A 14,607-nucleotide genomic window follows, 5' to 3' on the forward strand; every position below is an offset into this window, starting at 1 on the left:
TCGAATTCATGTTGCTTGTCATCTGCGTGTGTGGCTACTAAGGATAGCTGGTCATGTCTAGCCACGAAACGACATGACCAGCTATCCTTAGTAGCCACACACTCCGATGACAAGCAACATGAGTTTGACTGGGACAACACTGCTATTATAGGACAAGCCATACAGAGAACAGCCAGGGAATTCCTAGAGGCATGGCACTCATCCACAGATTCAATCAATAAGCACATCGACCTGGACCCAATATACCAGCCACTGCAGCGGACAGCTGGAACTGACAACCGGAAGCAGCAGATACAAATCACTATAAATACCGGAGGAAACATCACAGAAGCGCTTCACAGGAAGCTCCCTAGCACTGAGGATGTCACCTAGACAGGGGACGAAACGTCTGCAATATAAATTCCCAGCTCGGCGAATAGAACCATAACAGAAAGTACCAAGCTCAGCTCAGCCATTTTTCTTCGAAAGAAGTTTTCCTCTGTGCCGTCACCATAAGATCAAGTTGGTTTCTTGGACAAAGGTTTGTTATGCAGCTGAAGGATGATAAAACTTTGCTAAAACAACCTTTTGAAACTTATTGGTTGTTTGTTTATTGTAGCAGATAAAGTGCAATGATGATGTAAGAATCTTAAAATGTATGTTGGTCTTGGTGTTTGTAACTTTTTGGGTTGTCTTGTTCTCTAATTTCAGGGTGATGTGTGGATATGTATGGAGCTACTGGATACCTCACTGGATAAATTTTACAAAAAAGTGATCGAGAAAGGGAGAACATTCCCAGAAGGCATTTTGGGAAAAATAGCTGTGTCTGTAAGTTTGATGCTCTGATGGGTTCTGAATTAACTATCCAAATAAATTGTCTAGAGAAATCTTGTCCATCTGGTGATCTGCATGTTACAGAGGTGCCTATGTGACTTACGAAGCCTTTGTTGAAAATCTAGGTAAGTGTAACTGGAAGAATTTGCAAGGAGCTACTTATCTAACTGGAGACTGGTTCTCTCCTGTATTTACTTCTGATAGTTTCACAAATGCGGGGGTGAACCTGCCTGTGACTGGAGGAGCGACAAGGAACACAATCTGTGCTCTCACTTGGGAAGTGGCTTGGAGCCACAGTGGCTCAGAGTCTGTAGGACCAGGAAGGATAATTTTTCAGGGGGACTCTGTTTTGTGGAATAGGAGAATAAGAGTTGGGTGGTGATGATGGGAGAGCAGTGATTCAGAGACTGTTGTGGGGATTGGGACTGGAGTTCAAGGGGAAAACGAGGATGAAGAGGCCACAGAGAGGAAGTAGGGATTGAGTTGAGAAGCTGGTGGTGAAAGAAACAAATGAGAGTTGTTGGAGACTGCATGGTGAGTGGGGCTTGGGTAAATGACTGACATGGGATGCAGGGAGGATTGGTTGTGGATGAGTAGGTTCATGGATGATTTAAGGTATGGTGAATGAGGGGGCTAGTTAGATAACCATGAGAATAGGATTGAGCTAAATAACTCCCCAGTTCCTTTCAGACAGCCTTCCTTATGACCCTCGCAATCTTTTCCATGCCCCACGTTTTGCCTCTTCCTAATTACTTAACCTACAAAAGTATACTGGTAACGTAGGGAAATACAGGCACTTCTGACTCCTCTACTTCAATAACTGTTGTGTAGGACTAGTAGAGACGAATTTAAGGTTTTGGGAAGGAGGGATGTAAGCAATAGCATTTTGCAATGATTGGTAATGTCCTGGAACTTACTGACCACAACTGTGTTTGAAGCAGAGGTCCTCAATGATTTTGAAAAGAAATTGGACACTTGAGGGAAACAAACGTGCAGGACTACGGGGATAGAGTGACAGGACTTGAAACGAACTGACTTGCTCTCTGGAGAGTTAGGATAGAGTAAAATCAGTTGGCTGAATGGCCGCCTCCTGTGCCATGAATGGCTTTGTGACTTTCATGTGAATTCTACTGAGGCCAGCTAAGAAAATGCCCCAGTACAGATGAACCAAAGTCTCTTTTGGTTAGACCCAACTCCTTAAGTCAGCTCCTTCCCTACCTGCTTCCTCGGTGATCAGGACATGATAATTCTTTATCTTTCTTCCTATCTGTTTTATTTTTAACCAAATAGGCAAAAAAGAATCAATTTATTGTTTTTCTTTTCCCTCTCTGAAATTCAAACTTAGTCTTCTGAAAGCCTCTTCGTTTTGAAATTTGCTCTCTGTCCCCCTAAGTGGGCGAAGAGTTGAAATGTGTTACCTGTGCAAAATAAGTGTTGGACAACCATTGTTTCCAAGTCCACACTGCTGGCTCTTTGACATAGAAAATGCTACTTACCAAAATGTTCAATTCATTTTACAGCAGTGATTAGTTCATCTGTTTTGGTTTAATAGAGTTAAATAAATACACTTGTGTTGAAGATGCTTCACATGTAAATAGATAACTGTATGCAATGTTTGCATTGCTTGGTAATCTGTGACACTTGAGTTCTTGGGAGGAGAATTGACTATTTAGCAGAATGAGAACAAATCCTATTATAATATTCAAAATTCTAGATGCTGAGAAAATATTTTTGTGGCTGGCAACAATAGAACATGAGATCTCTCATTCTGCATTTGGAGTGGACCATTGAAGAAGATGTAAAAGACATTTCTTCATTCAGAGGGCTGTGAATCTTTTGGAAACCAGTTGTTGAGTATAATCAAGATAGTGGTTTATAAATATTTAGCCCTTAAAAGAATAAAGAGTCATGGGGTAATGTAGGAGATGATGTTAATGTTTAAAATGACTTGTTGAATGACTGAACTGGCAGAAAGGGAAAGATCTTATTTCTAGGAACTCTAATTCTTAGTGCCACTTTCTAACCAATTAAGCTGACTATCCTAGTAGTTACATAATGTGTAATTGTTTTGACTGTAACTGTTACTTCCCTGTAGAAAAAGTACTGTTTACATAGATGCCTTCTACTAAATCCTGTCAACGAAATGCCAGTTCACATTAATTTATGTACTGTAACGAGATAATTTCTAGACACAAAATGGATCAAATCAAACAAGGTTTAACCTGGGAATTCTAGCATAAAGTTGGCTCTGATGAAATTGCCTCCAATTTCAGAGGTCAAACTAAATGACAGCCAGGTCCTACATTTGTTTTTTGTATATTAGACCATTTTGGGAATCGGTTTGCCCAGCTGCTAATTTGTGTCAGAGCTTTGAATGCATGTATGAAAGAATATGTCTGCCAACACACTGGGAAATACAACAGTATGTGTCTGACTTCAGCTCGCATAGCCAGCAGTACATTATGACTCTGTGACATAGTATTTTGAGCCTGCAAAGAAATAAGGTACTTGAAACCACATGTGAAATAGATCTACTTGTGCCTGTTTGAATTTTTCAAGATGTAAATAGAGTATTGGTTGTTTTCTTCCTTTAAAATTCATAGAATATGCGTCATTTCGCATTTCAAGCATTTGAAAGCTGGTTGATAGGCTATTAAACCATTAGCTTCATAATGAAAACTGCAAGCAGATTTCTTCACTTCAGGACAAATTTTAATTGGGATCATACAGCCAGTTTCACAACTCTTCCAGTGGTTTCAGAGACATCGAAAATGCCAATTTGCTATCACCTTTTGTTTTACACTGTTGCTCAAATGTTCCCCCTTTTTTTGTTTTGTTGTGTACTCACTCTCCTTTATTACTTCCATTTAGTGCAAGAAAATCCACAAATCACATTTGCTCAGTTTATGTACTTGCATTATTCTGCTTTACTTAGTGCTAGTCCATTTTGTGTGCCCTGATTGTGCAGTTAATGAGATGCACATTTAAATATATCAACTACTGCTATGAAAATCAGGTGCAAGACATGGTTTTTCTTCTGCAAAATGAAGTCTCCCAGCAAATTCAAAATTGTCTCATTAATTGCTGACAAAAACGGAAAATTGTATGCCATATGTTCTGCAATGCAGTATTGTATGTTTTCTCTGGTTGAGTGCCATGCCGTTACTTGCTTTGTGGTGAAAATGCAGCACACCTGTAATTATCATTTGGTAACAAATATGGAATATGGAATGTGTTCAAGGGATTGAAGGAGGATAAAACTGCAAGGCTAGACATTTTATGTGAGCAAGAAACTGCAGCAGACCCATCAGGACTTCAAAAAAGAAGCAATGGATGAATGTTTGAAATAGTGAACCTTTGCCAGATCATTCATTGGTTTTTTAAAAAAAAATTAACAAATTTTCTGTCCTTTTTAAAAGGGATTTAAGTCTGTGTGGTATTAGTAACAGAATTGCAGTATGTGTGGAACGTTGGTGAATGTTTGTTTTTGTCTTTTTTTTTCCTCTTTGCAGATTGTCAAGGCATTAGAGCATCTGCATAGCAAGCTGTCTGTGATTCACAGAGGTGAGTGCTGCCACTTTAGACAGGCACTAATGATGCATGCAATATTCAAGTTATTAAAGATCAATAATATTCACAGCAACAGGTGGCAGCAAGGTGCTTCTGCAGTAAATATATTTTATCATTAATATGGAGCTTTTCAATTAAAAGTTTTTGAATGAATCCTGCAATGTGTGTGTTTGTTTTTTCTCTGGTGCCTTATAAGTGCACATTTGTATCTTGGCATCTCTTTGCTCTTGCAGCTCGCAGTTAGGTGTATTAAGGTAGTCTACATTTACATTCTGCCTCTGTCTATTTATGTGGGGTAGAATCTGTCCTAAGACTAGTATCTCCGTGTTACCATGCAAAGAAGCAACAATATATTGATCAATTTAACTTTATAATGTTCACTCATTCCTGGAGCTTAGTGGAGAAGTTTGGTGAATACTTTGAGATATTAAGACTAACTAAAGCTGGAATATCCCATAGTATATTGAATCTTCAGTTTTTAATGTTAAAAATAATTTTGTTGGTTTTATAATTTGGATTTCGGTTTCAAGCAGGAAATCCAAGCAGGATGCATGATGAAAAGGCTCTCTCTATACTGCATCACGGATTGTTGCCTTTAGTTCAGGCTTTGTGTTATGATGAACCAGTCATAAAGAATGGGAGTAATTAATCAAAGTAGATAAATTGCTACTATCAAAGAAAAGGCAAGAAATGTGTATAATTAGCAAAAGTACCTGTAACATTTTTTGAATAAACACAATACTCTCATGAATGATGCATCTTACTACTGTTTAGTTGCATTTTACATTAAATATTGTGCTTTGGTACATCAAGCACCCCTAAAATTGGGCCTTGTATTCTCACATGTGGAATGTGCCAATATCTATTCTGATTATGGGTAAACAGTAACCAGGAGACAACATATTCTTATGATAATTAGCTCTGTGACTTGACCTGTACTTTGAAATTTCAATTTTCATATTTGCTCAACTTTAACTTGCCTTTCTTCCTTGTCATATCTTCACAGGAGGACATATTGCTCCTGAAATAATGATCAGTGTAATTGATATTTAATTCTTGTGATCTTTCACAGATGTAAAACCTTCCAATGTTCTCATCAACAAAGAAGGTCATGTGAAAATGTGTGACTTTGGCATTAGTGGATACTTAGTAGACTCGGTTGCCAAAACAATGGATGCAGGTTGCAAACCATACATGGCTGTGAGTGCAAATTTAGAATCATGTCTTTCCTGTCTTCTAGTATTTGTATTAGCCTAGATTTGTTGTATATTTGTCACAGTGAATATTTATATTCAATCATATGCTGGTAATATTGTCAATGGAATACCTTTTCAGTTAGCCATGATGTGGTCAGTTCAGATATCATAAACGAAAACCTCTACCAGTGCTGTTTAAGCAGTGTGCTCTTGCCCTAATCTTTGTAGAAGATGCCTGTGTCATATCAACGTCAAAGTAGGGTGCTGAGAAAGCACAGGAGGTCTAGCTGAGCAGCAGGAGAATTGATGTTTCAAATGTACGCCCTTCATCAGGAATATGAGGGCGTAGGAGTGGGGGAAGGGGGCTGAGAGATAAATGTGGGGCTAGCGTAGCTGGGAAGGTGATCGGTAGATGCGGATGGGGGATAATGGTGATAGGTCAGAGGGGAAGGTGGAGCGGATAGGTGGGACGTTGATGCACCATCAACATTGACTTTACCAGTTTCCTCATCTCCCACACACATCCCCCCACACCCCACCCCAGATCCAGCCCTCCAACTCTGCACCGCCCTTTTGAACTGTTCTACCTGTCTGTCTTTCTTTCCACCATCTGCTCCACCCTCCCCTCTGACCTATCACCATTAACCCCCGCCCACATCTACCTATTGCCATCCCAGCTACCTCAACCTCTGATTTATCTCTCAGCCTCCTTCCACACTTCACATCCTTGGTGAAGGGCTTATGCCGGAAATATCGATTCTCCTGCTCCTCAGCTGCTGACTGACCTGCTGTGTTTTTCTAGCACCACAGTCTTTACTTTCACCTGTGCCATATCTATGTGAATTTTCAATATTTCACACTAGTCACCTTTTTTTAGAAAGCAAGGAAAAAAAACTTGAGGCACGGCTTGTAGCTTATAGCAGGGAAAGGGTCAATGGAACACCACTGTGTAATTTGTCTACTTTGTATCTCTTGAACTAAAAATCAGTTTTTGGAACCAAAACTGTCCTTCAGATCTTTCAAACCCTAAAACACTTTACTGTGTTTTTTTAATATATAGTCACTGTTGTAAAGTAAGGAATTAAACAGACAATTTACAGTAGTCAAGGTCCAACAGATGTCAGTGTGACTACGGCCACGACCAAATTGATGTTGGTTGCGGGATAAATATTGGCCACGACACAAGGGAGAACTCCCTTGTTCTTCTCCAGAAAAGTGTATTGAGACCTTTGCGTCCATCTGATAAGGTAGTTTAACAACTTATCTGGGAAAAACAAAACCCCAGTACTGCGCCAGCTGGTCAGTTAGATCTTGGGTTGATGGTTCTACAAAGGACTTGAACTGCAATCTTCTGATTAAGTAGTCAGTATAATCTGAACCATGTTTAAATAATTTGCTGTTTTCAGTGAGTGTGTTTTAAGATTAGATTACTTACAGTGTGGAAGCGGGCCCTTCGGCCCAACAAGTCCACACCAACCCACCGAAGCGCAACCCGCCCAGACTCATTCCCCTACATTTACTCCTGACTAATGCACCTAACACTATGGGCAATTTAGCATTGCCAATTCACCTAACCTGCACATCTTTGGACTGTGGGTGGAAACCGGAGCACCCGAAGGAAACCCACGCAGATACAGGGAGAGTGTGCAAACTCCACACAGAGAGTCGCCTGAGGCGGGAATTGAACCCGGGTCTCTGGCGCCGTGAGACAGCAGTGCTAACCACTGTGCCACCGTGCCACCCACGGTGCAGTGATTGCTGTGTAGGAGGAAATGTTCTGTCAAAGGTTCCACAGATGCTGCCAAACTTCCTGAGTTTCTCCTTTTTTTGTTTTTGTTGCAGATCTGTGACATCTTGTGTTTAAGGGGAAATGTTACTGGCAACAGCTCAACGTAAGTGGGTTGCCACTGTGGATCTGTGTCCAGTATAAAATGGCATAGGTTCAAGAAACCCAAGAGTGAGAAGGGAAGGTTATGAGTTGTAATATCTTCAGAAGTAGAAGACAATCCTATTGGAATCTACAGATCCAATCAAAATTGAGCTTTAATGGTTCTGCAGTTTTTTTTGTACATATCCTTTTCAGTATTAGGGCTATTTGCACATTACATGTTGCTGCCAGTTGATCGTAATGTAAGTTTTTTTTATTTTTCAGCCTGAGAGGATTAACCCAGATCTGAACCAGAAGGGTTACAATGTCAAGTCTGATGTCTGGAGTTTAGGAATCACAATGGTATGTAATGAAATCAGCTGGTTTAACATTAATGGAAAAGTTTTAAGGGTTTAGACTCCTTAGACTATTTTGGGAAGTTGAATTTCAGTTATCGAGGAATTTTATGGACCTACTTGGGTGAGAAATGTGATCTGCAGGGTAGCTACAATTTTCGCAAAATGAGCAATTTGTTTCCCAATGACAGGTTAGTTGTGCCAAATTACCCTGGTCTTTGGCAGATTCATATTTGTACTACTTATGGACCAGTCTAGACCCCCACAAAATATGTTAAGAAGGTAGTCTAGACCCGAACTTTCTTTCTAACCAGCGAGGTGTTGTGTTCCAGATGCAATTCGATTTGTCATACACTATGTTAAGTAAACACAATTTTATTGAAACAATGTAGTATAAAATACAATGAAAGAAAGAGGAGCTTGGAATAACTTTATTGGAAAACCTCACAGAATATTAGATTATTTTACTAAATAATAACTGTTCCAACATTGTAACATCCCATAAACGCAACCTTGGCAAAAGGCAAATTCAGAAAACAGAATTGTCTCATGCTATCTCACAGCAGACCAGGAGGAAAAACCAAGAGAAAGCTCAGAGAGAGAGAGAGAGAGAGAGTTAGCATCCAGGAGAGATTCACTGCCTTCTAACCCTGCTGAGACTGCAGCAACAACTGCTGAAAAGCTAAACCTAAAATCCCTGGTTCTATGGGTGGTAGCTTGACCACACCCATTCAGACTGCTTCTATTGTTCCAACTTTTTAAAAAAAAAAAGCACCCAAGGCTTTACAAGTTGTTTATCTTCTCATAGACTGCTCGGCACCAGCTCTCCCAATTTCTCTGTAAGCCACCGTATCATCACAATTCCATGGATATTAATTAGTGTGAAACAATTTTTAATAAAATCCTACTCTTGGGATAAAGTCAGTGATACCCAATTCACATTCATTTAAAGGTAGCATGCAACTTTTGGCTGTTGTGCAATTATGTGTAAGGTCAGCAATTTTCCTCCTTTTTAAGTCTTAACTCTACAGCACAAGAGAGGGTCAGGATTAACAAGGGTAAGTCAGTGATGTGGTTATGGATTTGGGTCAGAGCATGGAAGATTGGGAGAGGGTAGAGTCGGGAGCACAGAAGACTGAGTGGGAAGGGCTTGTTATCCTGGTTGTGGTGGTCGGAGCAGTTGCTCAAATTAACGGGAAAGGGAGAGACCTAAAAAGTGGTGTCACATTGTCAAAATGTGTGTCCGTTTCAGGGTGTTTGTGGAAGAGTCTTCATAGGATATTTTTAGTTCACCTTCAACACTTTTTGATCACCCTATTCATCACCCTACTATTGTCAGCCTATGGTAGATTTCACCAATGAAAAGTTTCCACAGCAATAAATTCAAATCAAATATGTTTTCCATGTCTGCCACTGGCATTTGAAATTTTATTTTCTACTCTCTTCCCCCAAATCCTGAATCAATCAGAGCATTTTCACTCTTCTGTCAAGTAGAAATGTAAGGATTCTTACTGCTTTAGTGTCCAATAATAAGCAAAATACTGTAGATGTTCTGGAAATTCTGAATAAAGGCAATGTGTTGGAGATATTCAACAAGTCTAATAGCATCCGCAGAGAGAGAAACAGTTAATGTTTTTGCGTTGAATATGATTACTTCAGAATCAAAACGTCAGGTTGGAGTCAAAGTATTAACTTGTATTCCCCTCTCTCTGTTCCTGATGCTGTCACATCTGCTAAATATTTCTAGTATTTTTTTTTGTTTTTATATGTAATTCTACCTGTTGTATAATGATGGTTGAGTAAAGAACTGGCTAGCTTGTAATTGACCAGATTGCTAATACACTCCATCTAGATACAGACGCTAAGAAAAACCATTCATGTTAATTATAGGAGTGTTAATTTTTTTTGATTAGATTAGATCAGGTCCCTACAGTTTGGGGACAGGCCCTTTGGCCCAACAAGTCCACACTGACCCTCTGAAGAGTAACCCACCCAGTCCCATTTCCCTCTCACTAATACACCTAACAGTATGGGCAATTTAACATGGTCAATTCACCTAACCTGCACATCTTTGGACAGTGGGAGGAAACCGGAGCACCTGAAGGAAACCCATGCAGATACTGAAAGAATGTACAAACTCTACACAGATAGTCGCCCGAGGCAGCAGTGTTAACCACTGAGCTACCATGCCGCCCCATTTGAGAGTGAAATTGTACTTCAATGGCAGCTGACCCCTGTTTTCAAGCAGGAGAGACAAAAGGTGGAACAATTGGCTAGATAAATGTTAATCCACTGTGTGGTCAACATGCTTTCACCTTCTGGTTCTTCCTAGTCAGCCTTGGTTTTGTGGACACTTCAATACTATAAATAAAAGATCATTTCTGTATTGCCAAAATCTAAAAATAAAAATATATGCATTTATGTAATGCCTTTCATGAACACTGGATGCCAAAAAGTATTCTTAGAATGTAGTCTTTGTTGTAACATGGAAAATGTGACAGCAAAATTGTTCACAGTGAGCCCTTACAATCAGCAATGGGATAATGAGGCAATCATTTTTGTCATATTGTTTGGGGAATCAGTGTCAGCCAGGATAACACTCCTGCTCTCCTTTTTACTTTTGTGACATGGAATCTTTGCCATCTACTTCAGAGGGAATGTGGGGCCTTGGTTTGATATCTCATTGGACATGGATTGAAGAATTGGAAAGCACTAACACATTTTATTAGGAAGGAAAGGGACAAAATAAAACTAGGTAACTGGAGGCCAGTTAGCTTAACTTTAGTTATTTGTAACACGTTTGAGTCTATTATGAATGATGTAATTGCAGAGCATTTAAAAATACATGACATAATTAAGCAGAGTCAGCATGTTTCTACAAAGGGGAAATTATGCCTAACAAGCTTGTTTGAAAGTAATAAGCAAGATAGATTGAGGGGAAACAGTGGCTGTAATATATTTGGATTTTCAGAAGGCATTTGACCACGTTAGGCTGCTTAATAAGAGCCCATGTAATTGTACACCTGTTTTTTTAAAAAAAATAAACAGGAGATTTAGAGTCTCCTCAGTTTAGGGGACTGGTTCTGTGCTGGCTGGGCCACAGTCGGTGTGTTCCTTTAACAAAAACCCCATCAGGTAAGGGCACTGCTTGTCACTGAACAGTCGGGTGTACCTTCCTTTCTTGGTGGTGGAAAATAAATAAAGGTTTGTGTACCTGCAGTAGTGCTTATATTTTCCCCAACACCTGCACATACACATCATAGGTGTTGGGGAAAATATAAGCACTACTGCAGTTAGGCGGTAGTGTGGCATAAAAAGAAAAAATATATATAAATGGGATCACCCGTCTGCATTCACCACTGCCCGGATGAAATTTCACATTGGCCCCAAGCTCCTGTACTTCCCGCGGGTGCCTGTGCCCCACAACCTGAGCCGCCTCCGGAACTTTAATTTTGTCCACCTCTTTTCCCACACCCACTGCCCGGACATGTACCCATTTGCCACTGGGTGGTGGGGAGCCCCAATGGAGGGCTCTCTAGGTGGGAGTCCTACCCCTTTCTCTCTAGGATCTAGGGTGGAGGGTGCTGCACGTGGCAGTCCCCTGCAACTGCAGATTGCATGGTTCACAGACTCCCAGCCCAGCTGCTTGTTCTGCAGTGCTGTGGAGTCCGTGAACATGTATATATGGGGTGTGGGCATTTGCACTCCCTTCTTAATTTTGTAGAGAACTTTCTCCTTTGCTTTTTGGCTGCACATCAATCCCATGCTCCTGATCTTTGGGCACCCGTTGTGGAGGAGGGAGGGTAGGTCAGAGGATGTCCTCGTGGGTCTACTCCTGGGCCTGGTCAAACTGGCCATAAACTGGTCCAGGCAGCAGGCCGTGGAGGGGGTTGTTATGACTAACTGCCTGCCCCTCTTCCTTGGCTATGTCTGAGCCTGGGTGTCCCTGGAGAAGGAGCATGTGGTATCTACCAACTCCCTCAAGCTGTTCAAGGAGAGGTGGACACCATAGGGAGTGGAGTGCTTTATTTCCCCCTCCAACTCTATTTCAATTTAATCCCTGCCCTCCCCTTCACCTTTTTTGATCAAGCAGCATTACCAAGAAAAAGAAAGAAAAAATGGGATCACAACATGAGTGCATGGGGAAATATAAGCACTACTGCTGTGTAGTAGTTGTGTATGGGAAATGAAAAAAGAAAAACAATATTTAAATAAACAGGGGATTTAGAATCTCCTTCGTTCAGGGGACTAACTCTGAGCTGGTTGGCCACAACCAGTCTACTCTGCACAAGGAAATAAAGGGTGACAGGATTCCAGCTTCCGTGCAGCTGTTTCAGAGGGGCATTTAAGACAGGAGTAGGAATTTTTGTTTTTTATTTTGAGGGTATTAAATCTGTGGAATTCCTTAGAGGGCTGCTGAGGCTAGTACTTTAAGTATATTCAAGGCTCAGATAAACAGTTTTTTTTAATTAGTCAGGGAATCGAGTGTTATGTGGAAATGCAGGAAAGAGGAGTTGATGATTATCACATCAACCATGGCCTAACTGTATGGCAGAGCAGGCTGAATGGCCTTTTTCTGCTCTGACATCTCATCCAGAAATTAACATTTTAATAGTGCACCATTCCCTCCTGAAGTGAACTGGAGTGTTAGCCTTGATCTTGTGGGAAGTTTCTATCCGGGCTGAGTACAATGTGACTGCAGTAACTAGTTCATAAATGTATCAGTATCACATGCGTATTTACTGGTAGTACAAACCCCCTGAGTATCAGCATACTTTTTCTGCAGTCAATTATCATAGGTGTGCAATCTTAATATAGGATTTTATTCTTAACGTTGTGGCAGATTGAACTAGCAATCCTACGGTTTCCGTACGAATCCTGGGGAACTCCGTTCCAACAATTAAAGCAAGTTGTTGAAGAGCCTTCCCCGCAGTTACCCGCAGACCGCTTCTCCAAGGATTTTGTGGATTTCACAGCACAGTGGTAAGTTTGTGATGCATGTGAACATATTTATGATACTACTTACCTTGGGACTTTTAAACAGGCTGGACTATAATCATATGGAATTCAAGTTTCTGTTCCTTGGCTTCTCAGTGAAGTTGGGTGTGTGTGCGAAGGCTGGGAAGTTTTGTGGGTGAGGCAGGGGCAAATTCCAATTCTAAATTTTCAGGAAGTGTTTCAATAAATGTCAAAGTTTTGTTTAGTTTTTAAATAAGAAAACACCAGTCAAGTTCTCAAATGTGTACAATCAGTTATACTTCAGGCTTGTCAAATTTACCGGAGTGCAAATATATGGTTTAATTGTATTGAAATCGTTTTTTTTTTTAAAAAATGCCTTTAAGAAACAACACTAAACCTTATTCAAAAAATTAATTTAAGCTTTAAAGCTAAATAATAGTGAACAACTGTTTGTGTTTGGTTAACACCTTTTTAGCATAATGCAATATTCCAGGATGCTTCACAAGAGCATAAACAGATAAAACTTGGCATCTCTCCACATATGATGTTTTGGACCGTGGTCCATATTATTGGTTTTAAAGAGGTTGGAGAGGATGAGAGATTTAGAGAAGGAATCGTAGAGTTTAAAAACCAGGTATTGGAAACCTGCTTGTGGCAGTGAAAATTGGTGTATGCAAGAGGTCAGAATTGGAAGAATGCAGTGATTTGGGAGGGATACAGCTCAAGGATGCTTGCAAAGATGAAGTGTGATAAGTAGGAGTGGAGTTATCAATGTGCAGCTTCACCATGACATGTTCTAACATTAGTAATGTTGAAATATCCAATTCTGAATTTGTTTCTATTTTTAGTTTAAAGAAAAACCCCAAAGATCGAATGAACTACATTGATCTCATGGTGAGAACTTCTACTCTTCTGCCATTTGCATTTGGAATATGTGTGACATATACCAGTCTGAAAATTTGTTTGTAAATTTTTCAATTTCTTTCCAACAGGCGCATTCCTTCTTCAAAATCCATGATGCCAAGAAAACGGATGTTGCCTCCTTTGTAAAAGAGGTTTTAGGAGATGATCCTATCTGATGTCTGAGGAACTTATAAATAAAATTGATAGCTTTTTTTGTTCTCACTTATCCAATGGGATTTCTATTTAAGAGTGAACCTAGTTACTTAAGAAAAGGCGGTTGAGTTTATGGCTGTTTGTGTAAGGTGCTTTATGCCAGTCAGAAATCTCTGTGCTGCACTTAAAAGATTCTGAGACGTGTTTGTTTTGTACCTTTTGTGAAAAAACTCAAACTGGCACCAGCTGTAAAATCCAAACCCAGGATTTCTGAGCCTAGATGTCCAACCGTCAATGGGAGCTGAGAACGGAAAGTCCTCTCCCATTTGTAAACCTGGCCTGGAGATAAGAACATATAATCATTGCACCCCAATTAGTGCAGAAGGAGGGCATTTGGCCCATTGAGTGCATAACAACCCTCCAAAGAGCGTCCCACCTGGACCCTTACCATATCATGTAACTCCACATTTACCTATGGCTAACCCACCTAGCCTGTATATCCCTGGACACTCTGAGCATTTTAGCATGGCCAATCCACCCAGCCTGCATATCTTTGGACTGTGCAAGGAAACTGGAGCACCCAGAGGAAACCCACGCAGACACTGGGCGAATGTGCAGACAGTCGCCTGCGGCTGGAATCAAACCTGGATCCTTGTTGCTGTGAGGCCGCAGTACTGACCACTGAGTCACCAGAGATGGTCTTTGAGTTCCTGTCTCCAATTGTGCTCTTTGATTCTCTCAGTTCAATCCAAGCCCAAGCAGCCATAAACTCTTGGTTACTCTTGGTCAG

The 14,607-nt window shown here is 40.5% G+C and overlaps 1 protein-coding gene across 2 annotated transcripts in view; it reads left to right on the forward strand.

The window, feature by feature from the left end:
- Positions 1-14,349, forward strand: part of LOC122560779 (dual specificity mitogen-activated protein kinase kinase 6-like) — a 124,544-nt gene extending 110,195 nt beyond the window's left edge. For both annotated transcript variants that reach the window (XM_043711860.1, XM_043711861.1), the window contains exons 6-12: positions 691-807; positions 4,326-4,377; positions 5,456-5,583; positions 7,732-7,809; positions 12,646-12,785; positions 13,610-13,655; positions 13,754-14,349. In XM_043711860.1, the coding sequence (XP_043567795.1) occupies positions 691-807; positions 4,326-4,377; positions 5,456-5,583; positions 7,732-7,809; positions 12,646-12,785; positions 13,610-13,655; positions 13,754-13,840 (648 nt within the window). In that variant the 3' untranslated portion in view covers positions 13,841-14,349. The remainder of the gene's footprint in view (positions 1-690; positions 808-4,325; positions 4,378-5,455; positions 5,584-7,731; positions 7,810-12,645; positions 12,786-13,609; positions 13,656-13,753) is intronic.
- Positions 14,350-14,607: the final 258 nt, after the last annotated feature.

The sequence above is a fragment of the Chiloscyllium plagiosum genome, chromosome 21, assembly GCF_004010195.1.
Source record: "Chiloscyllium plagiosum isolate BGI_BamShark_2017 chromosome 21, ASM401019v2, whole genome shotgun sequence".
Lineage (NCBI taxonomy): Eukaryota > Metazoa > Chordata > Chondrichthyes > Orectolobiformes > Hemiscylliidae > Chiloscyllium > Chiloscyllium plagiosum.